The 25,500-nt window shown below is 42.1% G+C and overlaps 1 protein-coding gene across 7 annotated transcripts in view; it reads left to right on the forward strand.

Annotated features, from left to right (window-relative positions):
* TANC1 (tetratricopeptide repeat, ankyrin repeat and coiled-coil containing 1) overlaps positions 1-25,500 on the forward strand; it is a 238,939-nt gene that overhangs the window by 149,316 nt on the left and 64,123 nt on the right. For 4 of the 7 annotated variants that reach the window (XM_042994515.1, XM_042994519.1, XM_042994517.1 and 1 more), the window contains 3 exons: positions 10,553-10,683; positions 11,725-11,911; positions 25,207-25,470. In XM_042994515.1, the coding sequence (XP_042850449.1) occupies positions 10,553-10,683; positions 11,725-11,911; positions 25,207-25,470 (582 nt within the window). The remainder of the gene's footprint in view (positions 1-10,552; positions 10,684-11,724; positions 11,912-25,206; positions 25,471-25,500) is intronic. The other 3 variants (XM_042994518.1, XM_042994520.1, XM_042994522.1) reach the window with 2 other exon arrangements.

The raw sequence follows: 25,500 nt of genomic DNA on the forward strand, positions 1-25,500 counted from the left end.
TAGCTTTCTTAAAAGCATTTGATAGCTTTTGAAAGTTTTTTTTTTGTTTTTTGTGGTTTTTGTTTTGTTTTGTTTTGTTTTTTTTTTTTAGATCTAAAGTTGTTCTTCAGGGAATGTTGAAGTAAGAGCCAAAAAAAAAAAAATCCAAATTAATTGAAATCTTTAGTGGAGATATTTTATATATTTCTTTTTTCCTAGATCTGGAAACATGTCTAACAGACATTACAAATGATAGCATTTCATAAATGTATCCAGAGTTCTTTATTTTTTTTTTAATCAGTTTGGGAATTTACCTGTTTGTTCTTTTCTGGGGGTAGCAGAGGCTCCCCAAGTCACAACTCTGTGGGCTTTAATTTGAATGTTTTGAACTTGTATCTCATTTTCCTGCAGAAACTTGTGGTTAGGAATCCTGGCCCATCTGGAGAAGCCCATTCTATCTTCAATGTCAATACTTTGTCATACAATGTCACAAACAACATCAATAGTTTGTGTAGTAATGCTGAAAGAGAAAACTCCCCCATATTTCTACTGTGGGACATCTGGCATTTTCCTTGCCCCAGTTGTGGGTAGTCAGGAATATAGCTCTTTGATGTTGTAACTGCTGTGTGTGCATTTTGTGTTTCTGCTGATATATAGTATGGAGTGGTACAGAGGAGGATATGGTAGGAAAATGGAATAGGATGGTGGTGAAAATAAACCTAAAAATGAGCTAAGAGGAGGAATTGGCAGAAGATAAAAATAAGAAGAGTTTAGGATGGGTGGGAGATGAGACAGGGCCAGGAGCTGGGCATTCTGGGCAGGGAAGAGATACTGCTGCCTGTGTGTTAGCATGAGAAATTTTACCCTTTCCCTTCTGTCCAGGTATCTAGCTGTTTGGTTTGGGTAAGAGGTTTACACTAAGACTTGTGCTGAGGAGGGACAAGGGTGCCACGGGAGTGGTGATAAAGAGGGGAGAGTCCCCAGTGGTGTGTGGTTAGGATGGCCATCCTACAGACATGAAGACTCTCTTGGTGGTGAATTCACGTGTGCAGGGTGTCTACTTTTAGATCTGTTCTGTCATTTCTGTTCTGGGGGTTGAAAGGAAAATAAAAACCTGATCCTTTGAAGTGAATATCAATAATCAAATTTGCCAAGCTGTTTGCCCATTTCAGAACAAGCCTCCCGTTACCCTCATCACCACCCGCCAGAGCCTTTGAAGTTCTGGTAAACGCCCTTGGTGTTTTGGCTGGCCAAACACGGCCATGATGTTACCTTTCTCTCCCTGGGGGGGAATATCGCAGAGGTCCTGTTCTGTTGAGAGTTTAGGACTCCTTCTGGGATACGAATAGAGGAGAAATTTAAGAATTGTATTGGGCAAAGAAAAGATGTTATAAATAGCTCCCATTGTCAACTTTTCTCCTCTTGCCCAAGGCAGAATTGGCTGTCGTTCTTGGCGGGGGGAGGAGGCATTCTCGTGCCTGGCTGCCAGGTGAGCTAATTCAAGCGTAAAGATTGATATTGCTCCTGCAGCCTGCATTTTGCATGTGCCCTCACTGCTGAGACCCTAGCTCTCAGATTCAGCATCGTCAGTCTCCTAGTGGGCTGAAGTTTTGACATACCAAGTGGCTGTGAACATGGACCAGAAGTTTTGTCTACAGGTAGGGTACATTTTCTTCTTTTTAAGTGTCCAGAAAAAGAGAAAGAGGTAAAGTTGATGTTTGTAATCATGTGGCCTTGTGTGGATAGCCATGAAGGTGGTGGAAGTCCCAGCAGTTAGCTGTTGGTTCCTGAGAAAGTGGTCGCTTAACACAATTTAGCTTGGCAATTAGTAAAGGATGGTGTATTTTGTAATCCCCATGGAATCCTTTACATTTCAATAGCGTTAATTAAGTCTGCCATATTAAAGTGTAAATTTTATGTCCAGGTCAGTGAACCTAAAGGAGAGGCTGGAGCAAACTAAAACTAATTGAGTTTGGGTATTAACCCAAGCATGTACTGATGTATGGTGGACAAACCCTAATTTCTAGGGTTTAATATCAAACATCATCACTTAAATTTTAATTCAAAACTTGGTCTTACACTTTTCATATTTTCTTTGGGATTTTTTTTTTTTTAAATATCTTAAAATGCGTTTTTGGATGCTGTTAATAACAAACAGCTCTTTGTGAAATGGTTTTGAAATTTCCCGTAGGCTCATGAAATATCAGGTTACTACTGAATATTTGAAATACCCTTCCCAGACTAAGCTGCCTCGTTTTATGGTTTAGCTACATAAATTCTTGATTCTTAGCTGTTTGAAATTTAAATCAAAGTAAAACAAAACCAACGAGCACTTTGAATTTGTTCATTAACTTGTAAGTAATTATGATTATGTGAAATTGCATATTTTAGCTACCTGAGGAGTGGGTTATATGATATGGACAGATGAATATTTTTATTATATACCAACAATCTATTAAAGTTTACATTCACCTGGAAACATCTTTAGAAAAAGATACTTTATTTAATATTTTAAAATATTTTGGAAAAATAGCATTTTCTACTCTGGGAAAAAAGAGTGACTTAATGAGCTCCTCAAACAGAATACAATCCCCTTTTTCCTGTCAAATGGTTCTAATAACCTGTGTGTGTCATACAGAATATGGTCTTTACAAATAAGCTTCCTATTGCTAAACCAACATATTGTTTACGGGGAGAATGTCATTTACCCACAAGACAATACTTCTGCCTTAAGGGGGGAAAAAAACCCCAGATAAATTAGAGAGGATTATTAAATTATAATAGGATTCGCAGCTATGTTTCTTTGAATTAGGGGCAACCATAATCCGTTTAGGTTTGCTTCCAACTGTCGTTAGCTACTTGAGCAAGCTTTGATGGGGAGGGGTGAGAAAATTTTAGTCTAATGAGTCATTGCTTGGTGAAGATCAATCTCAAAACATGATGAAACTTCTCACCTGGCAGTATAGTTAGGAAGTAAAATGAGCACGTATGAAACAGCAGAATAATTACATGCACAACTGTCTTGGGGGGAGTAAGGCTTTTTTTTAGATTTGTTTAAATACTGGTGCCTGATGTTTTTGATTATTTCAGATGTTCAAAAAGATGTAGAGAATGAAAAGCTATAAAGAACATGGCACCTATCTACCTACTACTCAGTTTAAGAAATAAAACATAACTATATTTCCTCCTGATCATATTCCCCTTCCTTTACCAAAAGGTAACCTTGCTTCTGCTAATTTAATTTTCAACCTCTTAGAATAGTGGTAGGCCATTTGACCAATAGTTGGATAAGGTTTTAGTTAGATGAAAGCATAGAAGGAAGATGTGCCTTGTACGTGCTATGGAAGAGAGATTAGAGGTAGAGTATCCATTCATTCTGCATTTCCTTAAATAAATATTAATTAAATTCTGATGCTGTGAAATGCACTATGTTGGATGCTCTTTGAGATGGGCTATCAAGCATAGGTTCTTATTTCATGGAGCCTTAGAGTCTGGTTGGGGTTTAAAGACCTATATATGCAGAGTGACTATAACAGGAGAGGGAAGTAGTGTTGACTAATCCAAGCTGGTGTTGGGTGCCGGTGGGGGAGCTGAGCTGGGAAAGACTTGATTGCCTTAAGATTTACCTAGCAACAAAGTATAGAATGCAGTGGGGCACAGAAGAGACTAGGGTCGGGGAGATGGTTAGGAAGAGATGTCAGTAGTTAGGTAAGACAGAGTAAGATCTCAAATGAGAACAGGATCAGGAAAGAAGGGGTGATGAGTAGGAAGATTCTTGAGAAATTGCATGGACCTGGGAGCTGAAGACACAAAGATGATGACTTCAAGGCTTTGAGGTGACATTAAGATGGCACTGAAAGAGAGGGAACCATCCGTTTTGGTTTGAGTTCAGTTTCAGGCACGTTGAGTTTGAGATGCTGGTGGAACATGTAGGCACTGGTGCCCACTGAACGATTGGAAACTCAAACTGGGTGTGAAGGAAAAGTTCTGGGTATGAGCTTGACTTCCTTTTGTTTGGAGGGAATGTGATGGAACGAGATGTGTTAGACTGGGAAAAAGGCCACTGAGAGGAGAGGACTGAGAAACTTTGGTATTTTATTCATGAGCTGTGAATTGGCTGAAAGAGGCACCAGCAAAAGGGTAGGATAAGAATCCTCAGGACCACACAGTAATTCTGAAAACCATGGATTTCCTCTCTGAGTGTCTGTTACGACAGTTGGCACTTTCCTCCTTGGAGGACAGAGTATTTGCAAGGTCAAAAACTATAGGAAAGTCAAAAGAGGAGATTGGTCATTTAAAAAGAAAAATATCACCGTGCCTTACAGGGCTGTTTCAGGAGGTTTGTGAAGGTGAGTGAATTTAAGTTGCAGGTAGGTGAAAGAGAAATGCAAATAGTGAGGATAAACCATTGCCTTTTTACCCCAAGGCTTTGAGCAAGTAAGGGAAGATGAGAGATCAGTTAATAGGTTGAGAGGCGTACATACACTAGTTTTTAATGATTTTAAAGGAAAGGGAGAACTTAGTATAGTTGAAGACTTAAAGTAGAGGTTCTCAAGGTATGGGCTGTGGACTTAGGAGCATCCCCAAGACCTTTACAGGGGTCTATGAAGTCAAAACTCTTTCCATAATGATATTAGGAATATACTTCCATTTCTCTTGCATTGACATGTGCACTGATGGTACAAAAGCAATTATTGGTGAGACTTCTGATGCCTTAGTGTGCATCGAGGTAGGGCCATCTGCTGTACTAGAGCTAGGAGTGGTATTTTTCACCACCATGCATTAGTATTAAAAATAATAACTCACTGGGTAACATCCCTGACAAAGTACTGAAAATAACAAATGTTACTAAATCTTGACCTTGACTGATCTTGTTAATAGTCTGTGTGATAAAATGGGAAGTCCCCATAAAGCAAGTCTGCTGCATGCTGAAGTATGATGGTTGTCCCAGAGAAAACCACTTGTGTGGCTGTTTGAATTGCAAGCTGACCTAGCCACTTTTTTTAATGGAACACCATTTTTACTTGAAAGAATGACTGGCAAGCCAGAGTTATTCAGAATTGGGTATTTGACACAACATTTTCTTAAAAAAGAACAAAATGAGCACGTCCTTTCAATTAAAAAATAAAACTGACAGGGATTAGTTGCCAATGATAAAATTTGACCTTTCAAGTGAAAAATCAGGTTTTTGGGATTTGCACTGGTCACATTGAGTTTGATGGCTTCTCAGGACTTTTCATTTGAGATGATATATTAATGAATGTGATATTTTGGTATTGTATAATAAATGTGTCAGCACTTATAGGATCTGCAAAACTAGTATTTTCCAAATCATCCGATGCATGATGTTAAGAAATCATGCATGGCTAACTAAGTCCATTTGAAGCTTATAACAGATCATGGACTTTTATTGTAACAGAGTGCAAAAAGTATATTGATACGGATTCAAAGTCAAAACTAGAACTAACCTTTAAGAAATTGCTACTTGTCAAGTTTTGGTGAGGTATCAGAGAAGAATGTAATTAACTGAGAAGGTTCCTCCCTTTCCCAGCTGCATATCTCTCTGAGGCCACACATCTTCACATGCTTCACCCAAAAGAACATATCACAACAGATTAAATGCAGAAGCAAACGTGAGAATCTAGCTGTCTTCTGTTAAATCAGACATGAAAAAGAATTTGCAAAAGTGTAAAACACTGCCATTCTTGACTTTGAAAATATTTTGGGGGTGCCTGGCTGTCTTGGTCAGTAGAACATGTGACTCTTGATTTTGGGGTTATAAGTGTGAGCCTCACGTTGAGTGTAGAGATTAAAATCTTTGGGAAAACACTTTTTTAAATGTTTTTATTTATTTTTGAGAGAAAGAGAGAGCACAAGCAGGGGAGGGTCAGAGAGAGAGCGAGACACTGACTCTGAAGCAAGCTCTGGGCTCTTCAGCTGTCAGCACAGAGCCCTATGTGGGGCTCGAACTCAGCAACCACGAGATCATGACCTGAGCCGAAGCTGGATGCTTCACTGACTGAGCCACTCAGGCGCCCCCCCAAAATATTTTTTATTAAAAATGTTTAGCATGTAAGTTTTACTAACTTAGAATGGATTAACATTGATTCTTAAAAATTCTTAGTTTTAATTTCTAATGTGATAAACATCAATAATTCATATATGCCAAAGCTCTTTGGAGTCCTCGTTTTTAAGAGTGTGACAAAAAGTTTGAGAACCACTGGCTGTGAGGAAGGAAAAGAAGACGGTGAAAATTTTTTAAAAAGATGAGAAAATTGATCCAGAGTCCGATAGTTATCTAGACTTGAGAGGATGAGGACTTGATAAGTGGCGGTATGACTGGAAAGAAAAAGGCTAATTCAGGAGACATTTTGAAAGAGGAAGTGGTAAGATTTGGTGACAGTTTCAATGGGTGAATGAGGTGGAGTGCTTAAAGACAACTTGTGCAATAACTATGTTTTTGTATTAAGGACTAGAAGCCAATTATTGACAGAGTCAGCTCAGGTTCACGGATAGATGCTCCTCTATAAATAACTGTTTTTGTAAATTCAATTTTGTAAATTGATTTTGGCTCAGGTCATGATCTCGTGGTTTGTGGGATCATGCCCCATGTCAGGCTCTGTGCTGACAATGTGGAGTCCGCTTGGGATTCTCTCTCTGCTCACACACAAGCATATGCGTGTGCTCGCTCTCTCTCGCTCTCTGAAATAAATTTAAAAATAAAAATGAAAGCAGTTAAGTGTGGGCCAACGTGGAACAGTTTGATAATTAGAAAAAGGAAGGAAATTTGTTGTCATGAAGGAATAGTGAGTTCATAGAAAGTTAAATAAGGCAGAAGAATCATAAAAAACTATGTTTAATAGGTAAGAAAAATACAAGCACGTTGAATATAGATAGGAATCCATGACACCAGAAAATGAAATAATAGTGAGAAAGTGGGCTCTTGGTGTTAAAATTGGTAGAAATAATGACCAACTTTGATATCACATCTTATTTCAAAGATGCTTGCTGTGTAAGCTATTTTCTCATTTTTTTCATCTTCTTTATTATTATTATTATTATTATTATTAAGCTCACAACCTATAAGAAGTGGGTTATGGCTACTTCCCTCATGAAGAAATTGAGGGTTACAGAAGTTCACGCTGTAAGTGGTCCAGAATAGTTTTGGCCAGGAGAAGTCCTTTCTTCTGAGACTGTAGGGAAGGATAAGAGGATGGTTATAAGGGGCACAACTGGATTTGAAGTGAGGATGGTGGTAATTGGGAAGGTGGTCCATTTATGGACCATACCTGAGGGTTGGTGTCCCAAACGTAGTCCAACAAGGTGTGGGTAGTTAACAAGAGACAAGAAGTGACCTGAAAAATTCTCTTTGCCTTCCTCCACTTGGTTATTTCATAATGGTGTCCTGTTGAAGATTCCATGAAAACATTACTGGGAAGGAATATCACTCCCCATTTGTCTAATAGAGTCCCAGGAAGTATGAGGCCAATTATCCTTTCAACTCCAAATGCAGCCATCATAAATTCCTTGGATATTTAAATCTGTGAGATATAAAGTGTTGCTAAGAGATGATGTCTCTCTAGTACTTATCCCACTTGTTTTGGGTAAGGTACACCTATTATTGATGAGTGATTTAGTATTAACTACATGAATGAAAATACTTGCCATTTAGAGTATCCCGTTGGATTTTGGTTTGGAGATAATTTTGTAGTAAGAATTAGTTCCAAGAACATCTTATCTTACTGTTCAGATCTCAGTATTTGGTGATCGGCTGTGGAAGTAGAAATTCATTTTAATTTCACAGTCTAGTATACCAGCGTGAGTTCCCAGGCAACTCATCTCTCCAAAAATGGCACCATCACTCTTCACCCAGGGGTCCTTCTGCCAGAATGAAAAGTTCAGCCAGAGAGAAAGCTCTGTGCATTAGGGAGGGGAAAATGCAGACGGCTTGACATGGATTGAGGAATTCAGACTGAAGAGGGCTTCTGAGGGGAAGGTCACTAGAATGACATTTGAGAAGAGAGAATTATATGAAGAGACAGTTGGGAAGCTTTTGGACGAAATGAAATTGCAGTGGCTTACTGGATGCTAAACCTGAAATAAAGGACATCTATTCATCCCGATTCCAGGTCAGGTTTGAGAACTTTAGGGGCATTCAAATCCAGGTTGAATGGATAGGAGAACAAGTTGTTCATGAATTTGGAGGTGTCCTGTCAATTTAGACATTAAACCTGGAATTGCCATAGCTCCCAGCTTGTGGGCAAGGTTTAGATGAGGAGTTAATTGTCTTTGCATAAATACATATGTTTTAATGAAAACCTTGACAGTCTGGGGTGTCTGTCTACAGACACAGTGTGGAGGCAGCATTGACTCCTCGGGGGGTAACCCCCCCTGCCAAGGACCTACATGGGTTACAGGGTCTCGGAAGGAGCCCCACGTGAGCGATAGGCCGTGGCCTTGTTTGTCGTCAGGGTAAATTTTGTGGCAGCCAAGCCTGTGCAGCTGTTCTCTGTGCCTCCACAGCAGCTGCCAACTGGGAGTAGTTTCTGGCACTTTCCCTGGAGTTTCAGGTCGAACCAGAAGCTAGACATTCAGACATTCAAGGGCACAGTCACAATTTGGTAGCCGTATAGTGATTGTTTTGAAAGGCAAGGGGGACGTGTAGTAGAAAAACTGCTGAGTTCTGGCCCCTTACCCTCTTCTTTCCCTTTCCATCTGCATCCTGTTCTCTCCCTTTGGTCCAGCTGCCACCTGAGATAAAATAGCTGCCCTGTCTGAGCCTTGGGGCGAGGCTGTTCTGAAGTGTTCTGATCCTGTTCTGAAGTGGTTCAGCCCTTGGGTGTGCCTGGGTTTTACTGATTTGGTTTAGTTCCTGCCGCCTTTTCCCAAATGCCCAAGTGCCTTGGGAATCAAAATGTGGTTGGAAATCTCTGGTGGGAAGGGGCCTTTTGTAGAGTGGCCTTCTGGGTGTGGTTGACCCACCCTGGGGTGCTCTTTTACTCTGTTGGCTTGTGGCCGCTACCCCTTCCTGTTACAGGTTTAACACAAATGATCTAGAAACATGCGGGCACTCTTAACCCAGAACAATCAGCCTTGGTTCTTTTACCCCTGTGGTTTTCTAGAGCAACTAAAAAACATCTAGGCTGGCAAACAGCAATTCTTACCACACACATTGGGAGTTTTGAGAGTAAGCAAGGGGTGGGATCCTTTTCCTTCCTTGAAGATACGACCAGCCTGGTTTTCCTTGTAGCTGCTATCCTGGGAGCATGACTGAGCAAAACTGATATGTGAGTGAGGATAATACAGATGGTCTTCTCAGCTCTACTTGTTTTGATTTTTGCGGTTCCTTAAAGAAAGCAAAGTTAGCATTGAACTTTGGTGGTGGAATTGTAGCTCAAAGGTAACACTGCTGTTTTGTTCTTTCCTCATGTTATCTTTCTAAGACTCACCTGCAGATTTCCACGTCTAGGAAAAATTGGTTCATGAATGTATAGGTCTGAGTCTCTAGACAATTAACAGAAAAGAACAAAACATTGAGTGAGAGTATTACAGGTTGCATATTGCTTTTTAAGTTCTAACATCTGTAAGCAGAGTTTGCTTTATATGTTTTTTGTTTTTTTAATTCCCTGATGGATGCTGATTTAAAAATACAGGAAAGGTGTTAGAATGGTGTGAATATCATTTCGTCACCCTTAATTAAGTTCCCTTAAGCCTTTGGATACAAGGTTAACCTGTAGCTCAACATTTAAACCCAACAACAGAATGTGTTTAAGTGGGAAAAATAAGATGGCCAGCCGGTCAGGGAGGCCAGAGGAAGGACAGGTTCTAAGCATGCCCTGTGACCTTCAGGTTAACTGTGCTTCCAGCATTACTGTGGAGTGTGCTGAGAACACAGCCTGATTTTTCTACATCCCCATGTAAACAGCAGAGTGTATTCTTGGGCCTGGTCCCCTGGGACACATTTTGCTGGATTTTAAAATCTTTGTTTCAGAGTGGATTCCTGACGATTGACCCCTGAGTTGGAGTTCTGGCTTTGACTTTTGACTACAGTGGGAATGGGGTATGCACAGGACATTTCCACCAAAGTAGTAATGCCCCTGTCTTGGTTAATGAGAGCTGAGCTTTCAGTTGTACCCCAACATTTAAGTAGCCGAGGTCTCTGCCAGTATGCCACTGGGGTTTAACTTTATTTCAGCCTCTTGTGGGCGTTGGCCACCCTATGCTTTTAAAGAGTTAAGATGAAGGGCAGGCCTCTTTCTGCCTTTAGTGTCTGATGTATCCCTTTTTCACAGGACCTGGAAATAGGAATTGCTATCCTATAATCACACTGTGTTCTGATTCAGGTCAAATATTTCACTCTTTGCACTTGGAGTTTCTCTTTTACTGTTTTCTTAACCTGTCACAGCCTCTTAATTAGAATGTATTGCTTGAGGACAGGCAGCATTGTCAAACTTTGTGCATTTTATAAAAATACACAAAAGCCCCAGACAACCAGCTGCAGCGTGGACTCCTCCAGATGCAAACCTGAAATTCCCCAGAGGGGCATCTTCATTGTTTTCTCTCTTTGTTCCAGAAGCAAAGGCCGATAATGAACCGAGCTGTTCGCCGGCAGCTCAAGAACTGTTGACAAGGCTGGGATTTTTACTGGGAGAAGGGATCCCAAGTGCCACACACATAACCATTGAAGAAAAAAATGAAACCATGGTAATGCCTGAGGAAGACCCTGCATGTCCTACCTGCTCAGAGGATGAACGAAGGCATAACCGTCTTCTCCCCCTCTCTGAGTGAGGAAGTCCCTGTTCAGTCCATGAGTCTGGGCTGTTGTGTATTGAAGTTTACTTCGACAGTTTGTGATTTCTGCAGTGGGGAGGTGGGAAGAGGCAGAAGGGCGCAGAACTGAAGAAAATGTCCACATTAACCTTCAGGTCACTACCCAGGCAAGGGTAGCTAAATGAATTTAAGTGGCTGCAAGAATCTCCTAGTCATGATACTACTTTTATCTTTATAACACCATTCTTCTCAGCTGGCTGCTTTGGGATGTGCTTTCCTGCGCTTTTTCGTGGTGGGGGTTTTGGAGGGTCAGCGGGGTGAGGAAAAGATTTGTAGGAGATGAGGCAGAGACAAAATAAGAGGAGATCAAATGGTTCCTGCATGGGAGAGCACACTGCATCCTAGTGAATGGCAACCTGCCGCTTCCCATTTGAGATGTATATGTCTGCATGGCCGTGAGGGGCCAGAGCCTCTGCCCCCTGGGAGGGTCTTTGCCAGGGTATCACACACTGATTGAGATTGCAGTGGCCATCAGCCTCCTTGCCCTGACCGCAGAGCCCATAAATCTTCAGGAATTGAATCAGGCTGCAGTGCTCGTGAAACATTACAAAAACAGAGTTCCCAGATTTTCCGTACAGAGGTCAAAGAACCCATTTGTCTTCTGCAGACTTTAAATGAAAGGAAGTCTGCCTGCTTGCTATTTCTGTTTTATGAATGTGCATTCCCACTAAATTATTTCTAAGACTGCCCTTTTAATTAAAAAAAAAAAAAAGAAATCACAAGGGAGGGGGACAGAACAAGGATATTTCTCTTCTAAAATTTGGAAGACCACATACATATTAAGCTCCCTAGTTTTAAAAAGCTGTTTTCTGTGTTCCTGTTTTGAGTTTTATCGCTGTCGCACCAGAAACAAAAGACTGTGTAGCAGCATCCTGTGTAAAGCCGTGCTAACTCCTCCTTCCGTTCGTCTTGCAGTGCACAGCTCTAAGCCAAGGCATCAGTCCTTGCTCCACACTAACAAGCAGCACCGCATCTCCTAGCACCGATAGCCCCTGCTCAACCTTGAATAGCTGTGTCAGCAAGACCGCAGCCAACAAAAGTCCCTGTGAGACCATTAGCAGCCCTAGTTCCACCCTGGAAAGCAAGGACAGTGGAATTATAGGTAAGAAGCACACGACTCGGTAATGTAATGGCTCCATGTACGTCAGCCAGAGCATTCACCGGGCACTTCTTAAGAGGATTTTAGCGTGGTCTGTGAAGGTCAGTCTGCCAGGGCCCGCCTTGTTCTTCACAGACCGCGCTGGCTCCATGTGCAGCCGAGAGGATAAAGCATCAGCTTTTACATTCCTTGGTGTTTATTTATTTATTTATTTATTTATTTTCATAACACTGGGTTCATTTGGTTAAAAAATTTCCAGATCAGATCTGGCCTGTGAAGTTACAAAATTTTACCTCTTCATCAATTAATTCCATTTGTTGGGGATCTCATCCCACGAAGACATACACCAGGGCGATAAAATCCCTGCATATTGAGGCGTCGTCCTACCTCAATCTCAAGGTCATTTATTTCCTCACTTATGTCCAGGCGTTTGTTCTTTAGTTTCTTTTAATGGTATCTGACCGCTTGTTTTGAGGCCAGAATTTTGTAAGGGTATCCATCCTGTGCCCCACACACCCACACAGTAGGTATGGGTGTCCTAAACTGTGGGTCAGGAGACACAGATTCTAGTACTGACTCTTAGGATGCTTAGCTGGATAATCACTTGCATAACATTTGAGTTCTTTGCACACTTCTTTCCTTCTCTGTAAAAGTAAGGATTCTGATTAGTTCAGTAGATTCTAGTCCCAGATGCACATTAGAATCAACTGGGAATTTAAGAGCCCTTGTTTTTACATCTTACCCCAGACAAGTGTGCCTTTATGTTTTTGCAGTTGGGGTTGGACACCTGTGTGTCTCAGGTGTCCAGCTTGGTGCCTTTCAGATAACAGACATGTGGGACCACTGGATGGATTGTCCGGGCCCTCCTGTGCTCCAGCATTGTGCTGCTGTTGAACAATATTCAGCTCTACTGAACATTCAGTTCCTTCCCTTTTTCTGAGTTACGCACATGTCTTTGAGGAGTATTTTGCATTTTAAGTAAGTGGACTGAACCTCACTTACTTCCACATTAGAATATAATTAAAGGGAATGACATCTGAGCTCCTTATTTTCTTTAGTCACCTTCTATTTCTTTCAAGTGTAATTTGCAAAACCAAGTTGCAGGTTCACGCACTGTATATTTTGGAGATTGCCCCAGAAGACTTGTGAGATCCCCGATGTAGACCTCACTGCAGCTTTCTGAGGGGCCCTCTGCATAAGGATGGCAGCCCGTGCCCTCAGTCTTCACTTGTTTCAGGCTTTCCAGTAGGTTTTCATTTTCTGCAGTTTTAATTGTCTTACCGAGATGCACTCACATGTCACAGCATTCACCCATTTAGACCACTCAACAGTTTTAGGTCTGCTCAAAGGCGTGCAACTATTACCACCATCTGATTTCAGAACATTCTCACCCCAAAAAGAACCGTGTAGCCATTAGATGTCACACTGCATTTCCTCCACACCCCTAGCCTCACTTGTCCAGTAGTCTGCTTTCTGTCTCTGATTAGTTCTGGACATTTCATTAAAATGGTGGCTTGATGAGGCACCTGGGTGACTCAGTTCGTTAAACGTCCGACTCTTGGTTTCGGCTCAGGTCATGATCCCACAAATTTGAGCCCTGCATTGGGCTCTGCGCTCCCATGCACCATGCAGAGCCTGCTTGGAATTCTCCCTCTCTCTGCCCCTCTCCCCCTCCCTCTCTTTCTCTCTCTCTCTCTTTATGTCAAAATAAATAAATAAACATTAAAAAAAAAATGGGGGCTTGAGGTTTCTGTAGCAAATTTAAATTCTTTCACTCAGTTTTAAGCCCTTACAGTGAGTTTATTCTACTGATTTCCTGTTCTCTCCTCACTCCACTTCCCCACCTACTGTTTAGGTCAACTAATTTTCCCCAGTGTTACTTCTGTCCTCACGCCCTCTCTGCGCTGTCCATCACTAATGGGTCTCTGGTATTCTGCGGTAGCCAGTTGACTTCCTTTACAGCATTCTTCACCTTTCTGAAATGTCCTCTCATCCATAGTTTACCTTCCTTCAGAAGAGGAGTTGGTCAGTGCTACAGTTTTTTGGGATAACCTTTCTCTTTTCATGAAATGATCTGCCTTTGGCCTTACATGCCTCTAATTATAACCAAGCCAGTTTCTTGTTTTGACAGAAACTTTTTCAGTGACAGAAAATGACCTTCATTCATTTATTCATTCCTCCTGCTCTCTGTCTCTCTCTCTTGTTGAGATACAGTGCTGCAATTTTAAAAGTGTTCTATTTTTTGTTTTTTTATTTTGGGGGTGGGGGGTCATGCACATGTGGGCAGGAGAGGGAGCAGAAAGAGAAGGAGAGAAAGAATCCCAAGCAGTCTCCACGCCCAACGCAGAGCCCAGCACACAGGGCTCGATCCCAGGACTGTTAGATCATGACTTGAGCTGAAATCAAGAGTTGGACACTCTGTTGATTGAGCCACCCAGGTGCCCCTAAAAGTGTTGTAAAGAGTGGAAAGAAAAGTTGCTGGTTTTGTTTTCTGTCGTGTCATTGGGAGATTGAGCTGCAGGAATACCAAGGCTCTTAATTAGTACTTGCAAAAGTACAGTTCTGTCCAATCCCAGACTGGTTAGACCTCCTATCATATGCTTTCCATAGCACCTCAGTATTTTCCTTTAATTTACTTGTTCTGGTTTTGTTGTTTATTTTTGTCTCCATATGGATGGAGAGCGGTCCTCATTTATGTTATCCCGGCTGTCTACTGGGCTCCTAGCATGGTGTTGGGAATGAGAATTTAAGGAAGAATTGTTGCCACTATCAAGTTGCATCAAAGGAAGGAATGTTTAATTGGTTTTGAAAGAAGCTATGCAGTATTCCCATTCCAAGTTGGCATTGTCACATCTTTTAATGTTTGTCTTGTCGTTAAAGTTAAATGACACGTTTCATGTCACTGAGGCTGTCCTTCATTCCTTGGCTCCAGTCAGACACGTTCCCTTAACTCAGCTTTCCTTGAAAAATGGTGACCATTGAGATGAAGTGTTAGTCATTAGGCAGTGTACATCCATTTTTCACAGAAGACCCCCAGCTTTGGAAATTGTGCTTCTTACTGCCTTAGCTGATCTTCTGCAGGGAGTGAGGACTGTAGGCGGCTGAGAGGGAAACACTGCTGGGGACAGTGTTCCTCTGTTCACTCTCCTTCCATGACCTGCAGAACTAGAACCTGTTGCCAAGGGATATAGGAGAGGGTGTGGTAGGGAGGAGAAGGGGTGAAAAAAGCAAGTATTTCCTCTCTAGGCAGACTAGCCACACCTCTTTGAAGAGGCAGGATTGGTGGGGCCAGAGGAGGCAGAGTGCTTCCTTCTGAATCAATTCAGGGTATGCAGGTTTCATGGCCTCGTCGCAGAGCAGGGATCTGTGACTCAGTTGTGGTTTTGTGATTGCTGGGGGTGGCGTGTGTGCTTTATCTACCTGAGGAGCATGACTGTTTTTATAAGGTGTAGCCTGGGAACAGCAGCCTTTAGGCATCTTAAGTGTTCAACAGAGTAAAATATTCAAGAACACAGTGATCTGAATGGGTAATGATGAAGGTGAGCTACCTTGGCTTCCTGCTTTGGAAGGCCTGGCAGCTGCTTGTCATGGGCTGGTTGGGATCCCTGTTCTAAAGTTCCATAGGCCCTGGAGAGAGCAGGGAGGAAATTTCCATTTAATTTTCCACTTTAAATTGTTTAAGATTTGTCAGCCTGTGCACACAGTTGCTGTGGGATTGTGTAGTTTAAGGTAGCTGCAGGCGCCCATATGGAGCTCAGAATTGTATGCACAGTATTAGCATGGTTTATATAGGGCACTTAGGGGAAATTTCAAATAGTTTTAACCCATCCTTAGAAATTCCTGGCCCTCCTCTTACTATGTAAGCTGATTTCCATCTTGCCGATTATACTTAATCTACATGTTTTTGCTCAGCAGATGCCATGAAGGGAAGGTTCCGTTCCCACATGCTCAGACAGCCTTGTGAGGGCTGCCGTGGGGTGTCCTACTTCTGCTTCTGCTGGTTTTGACATGTTGCAGGTGAAGAGAAGTTTCTTTTTGGGAACAGCTTAGTGGGGGAGAGGGCAGAATAATGACCATTAGGAGAATTTCTTGGACCCCTTCCAATCCTTCTGTGTGGAGGTCAGAGGGTAGCAGATCCTCTGCCCTCTGTTCCAGCTTTATTGTGTCCTACAGAGGGGAGTCTCACTTCACCCTACTTTGACGAGGTCCAAGTTCTTATGATGTTCTTTTTTTTTTTTTAATTTTTTTAATCTTTATTATTTATTTTTGAGAAAGAGAGGGAGAGAGAGAATGAGCAGGGGAGGGGCAGAGAGAGAGGGAGACACAGGATCTGAACCAGGCTCCAGGTTCCGAGCTGGTAGCACAAAGCCTGACGTGGGGCTCGCACCCATGAACCGTAAGATCATGACCTGAGCAGAAGTCAGATGCTTAACCGATTGAGCCATCCAGGTGCCCCGCGTTCTTATGATGTTCTTTAGAAGTTTTTAGAAGTATCATAATTCTGTCATGCACAAATCCTGTCTCTGACAGCTGGATGGGGAGTAACTGAATTCCCTACAAACACATATATTTTTTAAAGTAAAATTTCCTACTCTGTAGATAGTAAAATCATTAGCATTACCTAGAGATTAGTGTCTGATTTTTCAAATTTGCAGTGTGAAGACCTTCTAAATGTGAAACTATACTCAATCAGAATAAGATAGCTTTTTAATAACTTGCTTTAAAGGGAAAACTCTGTAAAGAAGTGGCTTTTAAAGGGATTTCTTCTGTGCCTGAGAAAACATTTTTTCTTACTGACACTCCTTTGAATAAACTTGCTTCCACTGTTAACAAATGGAACTTGCAAACTGTGTTAATTTCAGCTCAGAAAAAAATTAAGTAGGTGTATTCACTGGAATGCGTGTGAATACCAGTTTGATTATTTTTTATTTTTTATTTTTTTTTAACAAGCACTGTTTGATTTAAACATACTGTTTAGTTTTTGTCTGTGCCCACATCATGATCAGTAGTGTGTGTGTGTGTGTGTGTGTGTGTGTGTGTGTGTGTGTATTTCAAGAAAATAGGTTATTTCTCTCTTTAGGAAGAAAGTGAATGCATATTGGATGAGGAGAAACAAAACCCAGCTTTCCTATCACGATTTAAAAACAAAATAATAATCCTTCCTATGTGTTAATAATAGATGTGCCCAGGAGAAGGACTTATAGGTAGTAATTAGAAAAATTCTGGCTGAGTAAGAGGCCATTAAAAGTTAGTCATCTGTCCCTTCCAGGCCCTTCTTCTGCTGTCTCCTTGTACCTGCTGACATTTATTGTCTCCGAATTACTTTCGTAGTATCCCAGATCTGTTTCCTGTTGAGAGTTGGTATTAGGACAGCTCCATGAAGGAGGAGGGTTATTCTGAGTGGACCGCATCCACATCTCCCCCACTGGGCATGTGTCCCACACAGAGCAGGTGTGTTGTTCACCTGCCCAGCTTCCCAACACCTGAGCCACCACATTCCACCAGGCCAGATAGCTTTCAAGAGATTAAGTGCTCAGAATATGAAAAGGGTAAAGAACTTAGGCTCTTCCTGCTGCCTTTCCCCGTTCTCTGGCGGGGAGGTGTGGTGCAGCTTGTTTTTGCTCTTTCTCCCTTTGAAGCTAGAAGGCAGGTGTAAATTTAGGCAGGGGCATACCTTCACAGAAACATTTCTTTTGCAAACGTGCTTGCAAGAAATACTGGGTACTTGATTAGTATCCTGCTGGTGCTTGCTAGAGTTTGATAATATTTGTTTTCTGCCCAGTAGCTTAGTATATTTAAAAAAAAAGTTTCTCGTGGGCTGACTTTTATCTTCCTGTGACTCGACTCCCTCCTAGGCTTGTAAAATGAGAGTGATTCCAGAGGTAGCTAGAGACCTTTTGTTCCTTTCATTTCCTGGACTTTATGTCCCAAGGGAGATGATCATATGCATAGAGAGGCCTACAAAGAGGAATTAATTGTATTTTATTTTCATTTTAACCTATTGTAAATCCTGCCCTTTTGATTTTATGCTAATACTGCTTTGTTGCCACCTGTATTGCCCTGCTTGCTATTAAATTGAAATGCTTTGAAATTGATTTGGTAATAACTATTTAGAGTGTTTGAGATCTGTGTTAATATTCATTTTGCTACATTGCCTGCAATTTAAAAAATCATGCTTAATTATAGAAGCTTTTTCTTTTTAATCTCCTGGGTGAAGGAGGAAAATTTGCCTTTACATGTATAATTTGGTAATATACTTAATGTGGGAAAGAAATCCTTCGTGATGATTCGAGGCAGCAGAATGCCTGCCATAGTACTTGTATTCACAGTGTAGTTGGATTCTTCAGGCTGTTCTGTTGGTGTAGCAAGCATTTATTGGCACCTACTGTGTACCAGGAGCACGTTTCTTCAGCATTGTTACAATAAAGCCCAGGTACAGTATCTGTTTCCAAACTTGTCCACCTGTGGAACCAAAGAGTGGTCTTCCGCCCTTGGAGACCTGGACAAGTTATCAATTACTGGAAACAGGGTTTAAAACATGGCAGTGACACCTCTTGATGGAAGATGTATGCTGTAGGTGCGTAATAATAGCAACTACTGGTGGTGCCTTGTGCTCTTTTCTGGAAGAGTCCACAATTCTGGGGAGTCACTGGACTATGTCAGAAGCTCCAGTGTCTGTGCCTTCAGTATGCAGGTTAGGTGAAGCTTTACCTAAGCATGGCATTGGGTGTTATCACTAGAAAACTTCATGGTGTTTAAATCCACAGGCTTTTCTCTGGAGTCTGTTACCTGCTGTGTCAGACTGTGTTTAGGCAGTGTGGCCTGTCCTCCACTCTGCCAGTGCCCTGCGCCCACTGATCCTTTAGGTGTTTCCACAGTCTAAGGGACTTCACAAATACAGCTGTGAACCATGGCTTGGGTCCTTGGCCTTCCTGCGTGTCATAACAGAGCATGCCTTGCACAATGCCATGAGCACTGAGCTGGAGATTTGGTACAGAGATCTGTCTGCCACAAGCCAAAGCATAGTGCCGGTGTGCAAATCCAGAAGGGGAGCAGGGCTCTGCAGTGCTTTATACAGGCCAAGCCGTTGTCCATCGGAAGTTGTGGAAGGAGAAGCCAGAAAGTCCCTGAGAGCCAAAGGTAACTCAGGCCACCTTCCCTGTGGCATTCCAGGCAAGGACGAGTTAGGTTGAGTGCCTTCCTTGGAGTCCTCTCCTTGCTGGGCTGAGGGAGGTAAAAGCAGTCACTCCAGGTGAGCTGCCTCTGTTCGCTGTGTGGTTGGTTACTTTGCAGGTGGGGCTGAGGGAGAAGCCCAGTCTGGTGTTTCTGGTCCGAAGGTTTCAGGCAGGCTGGTTTCATCCATGCAGTCCTTCCCTTTGTCACCTGGGGAGATGCAAAATACGGCACAGCAGCCTTGAACTGTGTAAGGTGTTGGGGGTGAGCGAGGGAAGAAGCGAATCCTGTCAGGCCAGGAGGACCAGGGCGTTGGGCACCGTGTGCTTCCTCGACTCTTCTCTCTGCCCTTCACCCAGTCTCATTTAGACTCGGGTTTCTCTTTCCAAAGTTGTTAGTGATCTTTATGCTGGCAGGTCAAAGGAGGTGGTGTATCTATAGTATAGCTGGGATTTTCTTTTTTCATTCCTGTCTCCCACTTTTCTAAGCAACCATTATGTCTTTTTCTTGTTTGATCTTTAATTCATTGGTCGAGCGTTTTAACTTTTAAACTTTGTGTCAATCATCATACTGAATATAGGAGTTGAAAATGTTTCTTTGTTTTTTCAATGCTACTCTGTTTTCAGTTGTGTAGGGAGGAAAACATTCTTGGGTATTCATGATATGTGAGGCACTTTACATACATGTCCTTATATCTGATTTTGTCCACAACCCAAGGAAGGACAAAGGACTCTGTTTATAGAGCCCTGGCTTTGAAAATTGGAGAACACAAGACCGTCTGTGGAGTGCTTGAAACAAATGTCAATTTGTGGGCTTTTTAAAAAGTCTCTTCAAAATATATTTTGTGGTGTATGATTGTATTAGAATAAATTAGGGTGATGCATGTACAAAATTTGTAAATACATGGGTTTGGGATACATGCTCCAGTTTTTCTGATAGTGTGGCATGATCAGAACGGCGTGGGGCACCATGACAAGGCTTCAGGCTGTATGCAGCCTTCCTGCCTGTAGGACTGTTAGGAGTATTCAGTGAGTTGACATATGATAAGGTCTTAGAACCCATACATGGTAAGCACTATTATATTTCTGTTAGCCACTGCTCTTATTTCCTGAGGCTGCTTTATACTTAATCCCTCCCCAGTGGATTTGAAATGCTTACAAATAGACATTTAGTAAAATAAGATTTTTTTTCCCCATGATGATATGAGCTGAGGAAAGAAAATAAAAGCAAGTGAAAGAGCGCAAGGGAGGGAAGGTGAGGGGGGGGATGAATGAAGGGGGATGGGAGATACAGGTTTCTATTTAAGGACTGAATAAGTCATGAGGATGAAAGGCACAGCACAGAGAATATAGGCAATCGTATTGTAGCATATGGAGACAGATGGTAGCCACGCTTCCTTGCAGCTAGCACAACATAATACAGAGTTGTTGAATTGCTTCCTTGTACACCTGAAACTAATGTAACATTGTGTGTCAACTATACTTAAATTTAAAAAAATAAAAATGCAAAACAAGGGTGAGGTCAGGAGTCAGGTTCATAAGACTTGATTCGTTTTGCTTCTCAGTGGGCAGAAAGGTTTAGGATTCCTAGCAGCCTGTACAAAGAGACACAGTCAGATACCTAATTATGATGTCTGTAAGGTAAAGACAAAAATGTGCCCATCACTAGTACTCTGCCTGGAGGTGCTTACCCCTTATGGGTCCTCGGAAGGGGAGAATTTGAACCGAAGCCCTTTGCACTTTTCACATCTTGTCTTTTCTCCACCTCAAAGGGAGACAAATTCTGCTCTTTGGGACACTTGTTTGATATGGCCTTTAGTTCCTCAACAATTCTGGACTAATGCTATAGTCATTTTAATTTTCTTCTTATTGTTCCTTTAAACTGTAACTTGATTTAGATCCATCTGAACTACTTACTGGGCCCTGGACTTAACACTGATCTTTTAAAATTCTATTTTAAGTGTACATTCAATATATCAAAGAACCTTCAATAGGCAAAGAAAAGGGTGGGTGCAGGAAAGCTGGGAAAGGAAAGGAATACAGTTTTATTGTAGTACTTTATATAGCAAAACATTTAATGTCTCTTCCACTTCCTGGCTGCTGTGTGCCCATGACTGGCTTCTCTCCGCGAGCCCCTGCCTGAGGGCTACTGTTTTTAACAAGGCAAAGTTCATGAACTGCAAAGTACTTTTTAGCCACACACACTTAGAGAACTTTTGCTTGTTGAGAGCTGTGTAAGGCAAGGGGAGTTTCAATACATATTGTGTAGGCAGTCAGAAAGGCCGGTGTTAGACCTACCACTAACCATGTGTGTGTTTGTGTGTGAGAGAGGTGGGGGCGGGGGGAGAGGGAGAGATTAGTCTTTCCCAAGTGCATTCCATATCTGTAAAGTGGGTTGATGGTTCTTAGCCTGTCCACCCCTTCTTAAGCACTGGTGATCATGTATATGTCCTAACGTGTTTTGAGTGTGCATTGAAGTCACGTAGCCCTTTGTGCTAGTAGGTTTGGTTAAAAGTGCCATTACTACATAGGAATGAGAACACGCCGTCCCTGGTTAAAAGGCGTTTGCAAATGGTGTGCAGAGTCAGAAGTAGCACGTGTGAATCAGTGAGCAGGACCAAACCGAATTTAATACTAAATTGTGAGAAGCAAAGTCTAATCTCCTAGCTTGATAAAACTTGAGGTTTAATCATTTAACAGAATACTGTGAAGTCACTCATTTAACAGAATACTCTGTGTTGGAAGGATGGTAGAGACCCTGTCTGAATGATAATGGCCAGTCTTAATTGACAAAAGCTGGCATCTGTACGAGTTGAAGAAATAAAATGTTAGAAGTTTTGAGTTGTTAGGGAACTTGAAAGATCCAGATCTCCAGAAAATATCAAATGTCACTTAGTTTTTTTTCAGGTGGTGTTTTTTTTTTTTTTTTTTTTTTTGTTTTTTGTTTTTGTTTTTTTTTTTTGTTTTTTTTTTAAGTCATCATAGTGGGCATTTAGTTCCCGGTGTCCACTCTCTGTAAAGAGAGCTTTCCTACTATTCTTCCTTTCTAATCTTTTACTCTAATAAACTTTTGCTTGCTGCTCAAGAAAATAAGTAAAGTCATCAGAGTGAAGATGCTGCCATAGGGGTGTGTGTGTGTGTGTGTGCGTGCCTGTTAACATGAAAGTGCCTGATTAACTTAATAAGGCATTTGAATTTGTTAGCCTGGAAGAAAAATAGGTATTTTTGAGTAGACTGTCATTTGTTGTAAGAACCAGCTTCTCTTTCTTGGCGACTTTGTTGTTGCCCTATCCGGTGTGCTTCTTGGGTCATACAGGAAAACTGCTCTTGTTGGGCCTGGATCTGCCCCATTGTCTCTGTGTCAGGGCTTCATTGTGGGGCTACACTGTGGGGCTTCAAGCTGTGTGGGCTGCATCTGGTACTGCAACGTAGGGAGGAATACTGTGAAGGGGGCAGTCTTAGTGGGAGGACCTGTGGCTGGAGAACTTCTTGCCTGCCTGCACAGCAGAATGTGTGTCTTAGCTGAACACTATGAGAGCAGTTGGGAGAGTCTCCTACTTAGAAATACATTATGAACTTTACCCTCATTTTGAAATGGCAACCCCATTTTGGAATTCCCTTTTCAGCTATTCTTCCTGCAGCTGAGTGTTTTCCTCCTGCACCCACTTTCCTGCCACTCATCAGTACCTGGGCACCTGTGGCTGAACAGTGAGAATGGGACTGCCAGCCTGTCCCTGCAATCTAGGACCCCTGACCAGGTCATCCCTGTTCTGTTCTGCTGCCTCTGGTGCTGTCATGGTAGCAGGAACGAGGGAAGTCCCAGTCCCTGATCACACTGCTTGTGGACTGAGTTAGGACTCAGACCTTTGGGGGTATGACTCTGATGTGTGTTGTGCTTAGGGAAAGCAAATGAGGAGAAACCTCACTCTGACTTTCTTTGTATTTTTGACCTTAAGAGTATGTGCCCCCAAATAAAGCAGCAACAAAATAAAACCAAACAAGTCACCTCCACCCCTGCTGCCCCCCTCCCCCCACCCCGTCACTGTTCCTATAGCTTAGATATTGGGGTAGCCTGGGAACCTAACTAATTATGTCTGCAGCAAGAGCATTCTGAGTCCCAAACAGTGGGCTAACAAAGGAAGGCCTGTAACAATCACAGCTTATTAACAAGATTACAGTTAATAATAATTAATAAGCAATGATCTCACTGATAGAGTATTCCTATGAAGCATTAGCACACTTCGTGCCATATAGTAACCTGAAATAAATGTTAGTGGCTACTATTACGATCATCACCAGCATTTTCAGGGTGGAAAGAGTCATGCTTGCCATACTTATGTGCATATGAATGGTCCATTTAAAAAAACACACAGGGCTGTGGCTGATTGCAAAAGAATGGAGATACCAGTTTTAATACTGTGGATAGAATACTTGGAAATGTTGGGAATAATGACAGACACCCTGGGGTGGGCCTGTCCCAAATCAGCTTAGATTTTTGTTGGAGACAGAAAATCAAGTCCTGAATCAATAACCGTAAGATTAAATGTAGCGTCTCTGAGCACAGCTGGAGGAGAAGTTTGTTCATTTGCTTATTCATTGAGCGCTTTGTATGTGCCAGGGGCTGTGCTCTTCAGAAAAGGGAGGTAGATACTCTGAGGCTCCAGTGTGTAGGAGGGGTTTTTATTTTTTTTTTCAACGTTTTTTTTTTTTTTTTTTTTTTAAATTTATTTTTGGGACAGAGAGAGACAGGGCATGAACGGGGGAGGGGCAGAGAGAGAGGGAGACACAGCATCGGAAACAGGCTCCAGGCTCCGAGCCATCAGCCCAGAGCCTGATGCGGGGCTCGAACTCACGGACCGTGAGATCGTGATCTGACTGAAGTCGGACGCTTAACCGACTGCGCCATCCAGGCGCCCCTAGGAGGGGTTTTTAAATAGGGAGACAAGCAGTGGATAATGAGTCCACACTGGAGCAGCAGGACTAAAGGACATTTTAGAATCGTGACAGAATGTCCTCTGTCACAGCGAGGAAATTATTTTGTCTTCTAAACCTTAAAGAGTGTTGTAAAAATAAACAAAACTCTCTCAGACCCTTTGATCCTAGATAAGCCTGTTGTAGCTCATTCACCAGCCTGCTGATAGTATGTATTGTCCGGGTTATATTGATGAAGTAACTTAATCCAGGTGGCTGAGTTCTATTGTACCACACTCTGATCTGCCACATCCCATTGAATCTCTCACTTACGGGCCTAGACTGTGTAGATCCAAACAGGAAACACAAAGGGAGCAGAGGACATGGCCCTTGTTCTCTAGGACACAAGCCAGTGTTGGGTCTGTGGTAACCTGTGTTCGCAAGGGGCTCGGGTCTTTTAAATTAGAAGTGGCTATTGGTAGAAGCCATGTAGGGTGAATATTGCTGTTTTCTTACATCATGTTCCTCCTCTTTTGCCAAGATGGTTTTCCATGCTGGTTTTCTTTCTTCAAGGTTAAATTCTGTAGTCAAGCATAGCTTCCCATGCTTGTGTTTTCTGTGTGCTGGGAGGTTTTCCACTCTATGCTGCTAAAGGAGAATAAAATCACGTCATTCTTTCTGATTCATCTTGAACAGATGCTATAAAGTTTAATTCTAAGGATCAAATTCTCTGCTTGACTTTATAATTGTATTTTTGTTCTTCTAGAATCTCTCCCGCATCTTTTCTGCATTAACCATTGTATCACCGTGTCCTCTGCCCCATATACAAATGTTAATTTGGAAAAAAAAAATGTTTATAGGTTCAAAGGAATTTAATGAGATATGAATTCTTTTGTGAGCAATTTATCTTTGTTAAGAGGGGATATATCATCTCTAGATTACATAGGTTTACTGTTAACTCTCAGATACTTTTAGACAGCTTTTTCATTATCTTACCAGCCTTTGTTCCCTGGTAGAATGACTTAGTTTATTTCCCGTGATTAGCAACATTCTTCTAATGTACCAAAATACATTGTATGAAACATAACTTTGATAAAAATCTGTGTGGACCGGAAAAGTTTCATTGATCACGGGGAGAGCAGTATGCTTGTGTTAACTCTCAGCAGCCCCAGCTGTGCCTGGCCTCCTTCAAAGTATTTTGGTCTCTCATTTCAGCCACAATTACAAGTTCATCCGAAAATGATGACCGGAGTGGCTCCAGTTTGGAATGGAATAAGGACGGAAGCCTAAGGTTAGGGGTACAGAAAGGAGTGCTTCATGATCGCAGGGCAGATAATTGCTCCCCAGTGGCAGAAGAGGAGCCCCCTGGGTCAGCGGAGAGCGTGCTGCCCAAAACTGAAGCCTCAGTTGGAGATGGTCCAGTCCCTTATTCTCAGAGCTCCAGCTCGCTAGTAATGCCACGGCCCAACTCAGTTGCAGGTAAGGTCATGCCTCTCTCCAGAAGGGTTA

The sequence above is a fragment of the Panthera tigris genome, chromosome C1 (assembly GCF_018350195.1).
Source record: "Panthera tigris isolate Pti1 chromosome C1, P.tigris_Pti1_mat1.1, whole genome shotgun sequence".
In the NCBI taxonomy this organism is placed as follows: Eukaryota; Metazoa; Chordata; class Mammalia; order Carnivora; family Felidae; genus Panthera; species Panthera tigris.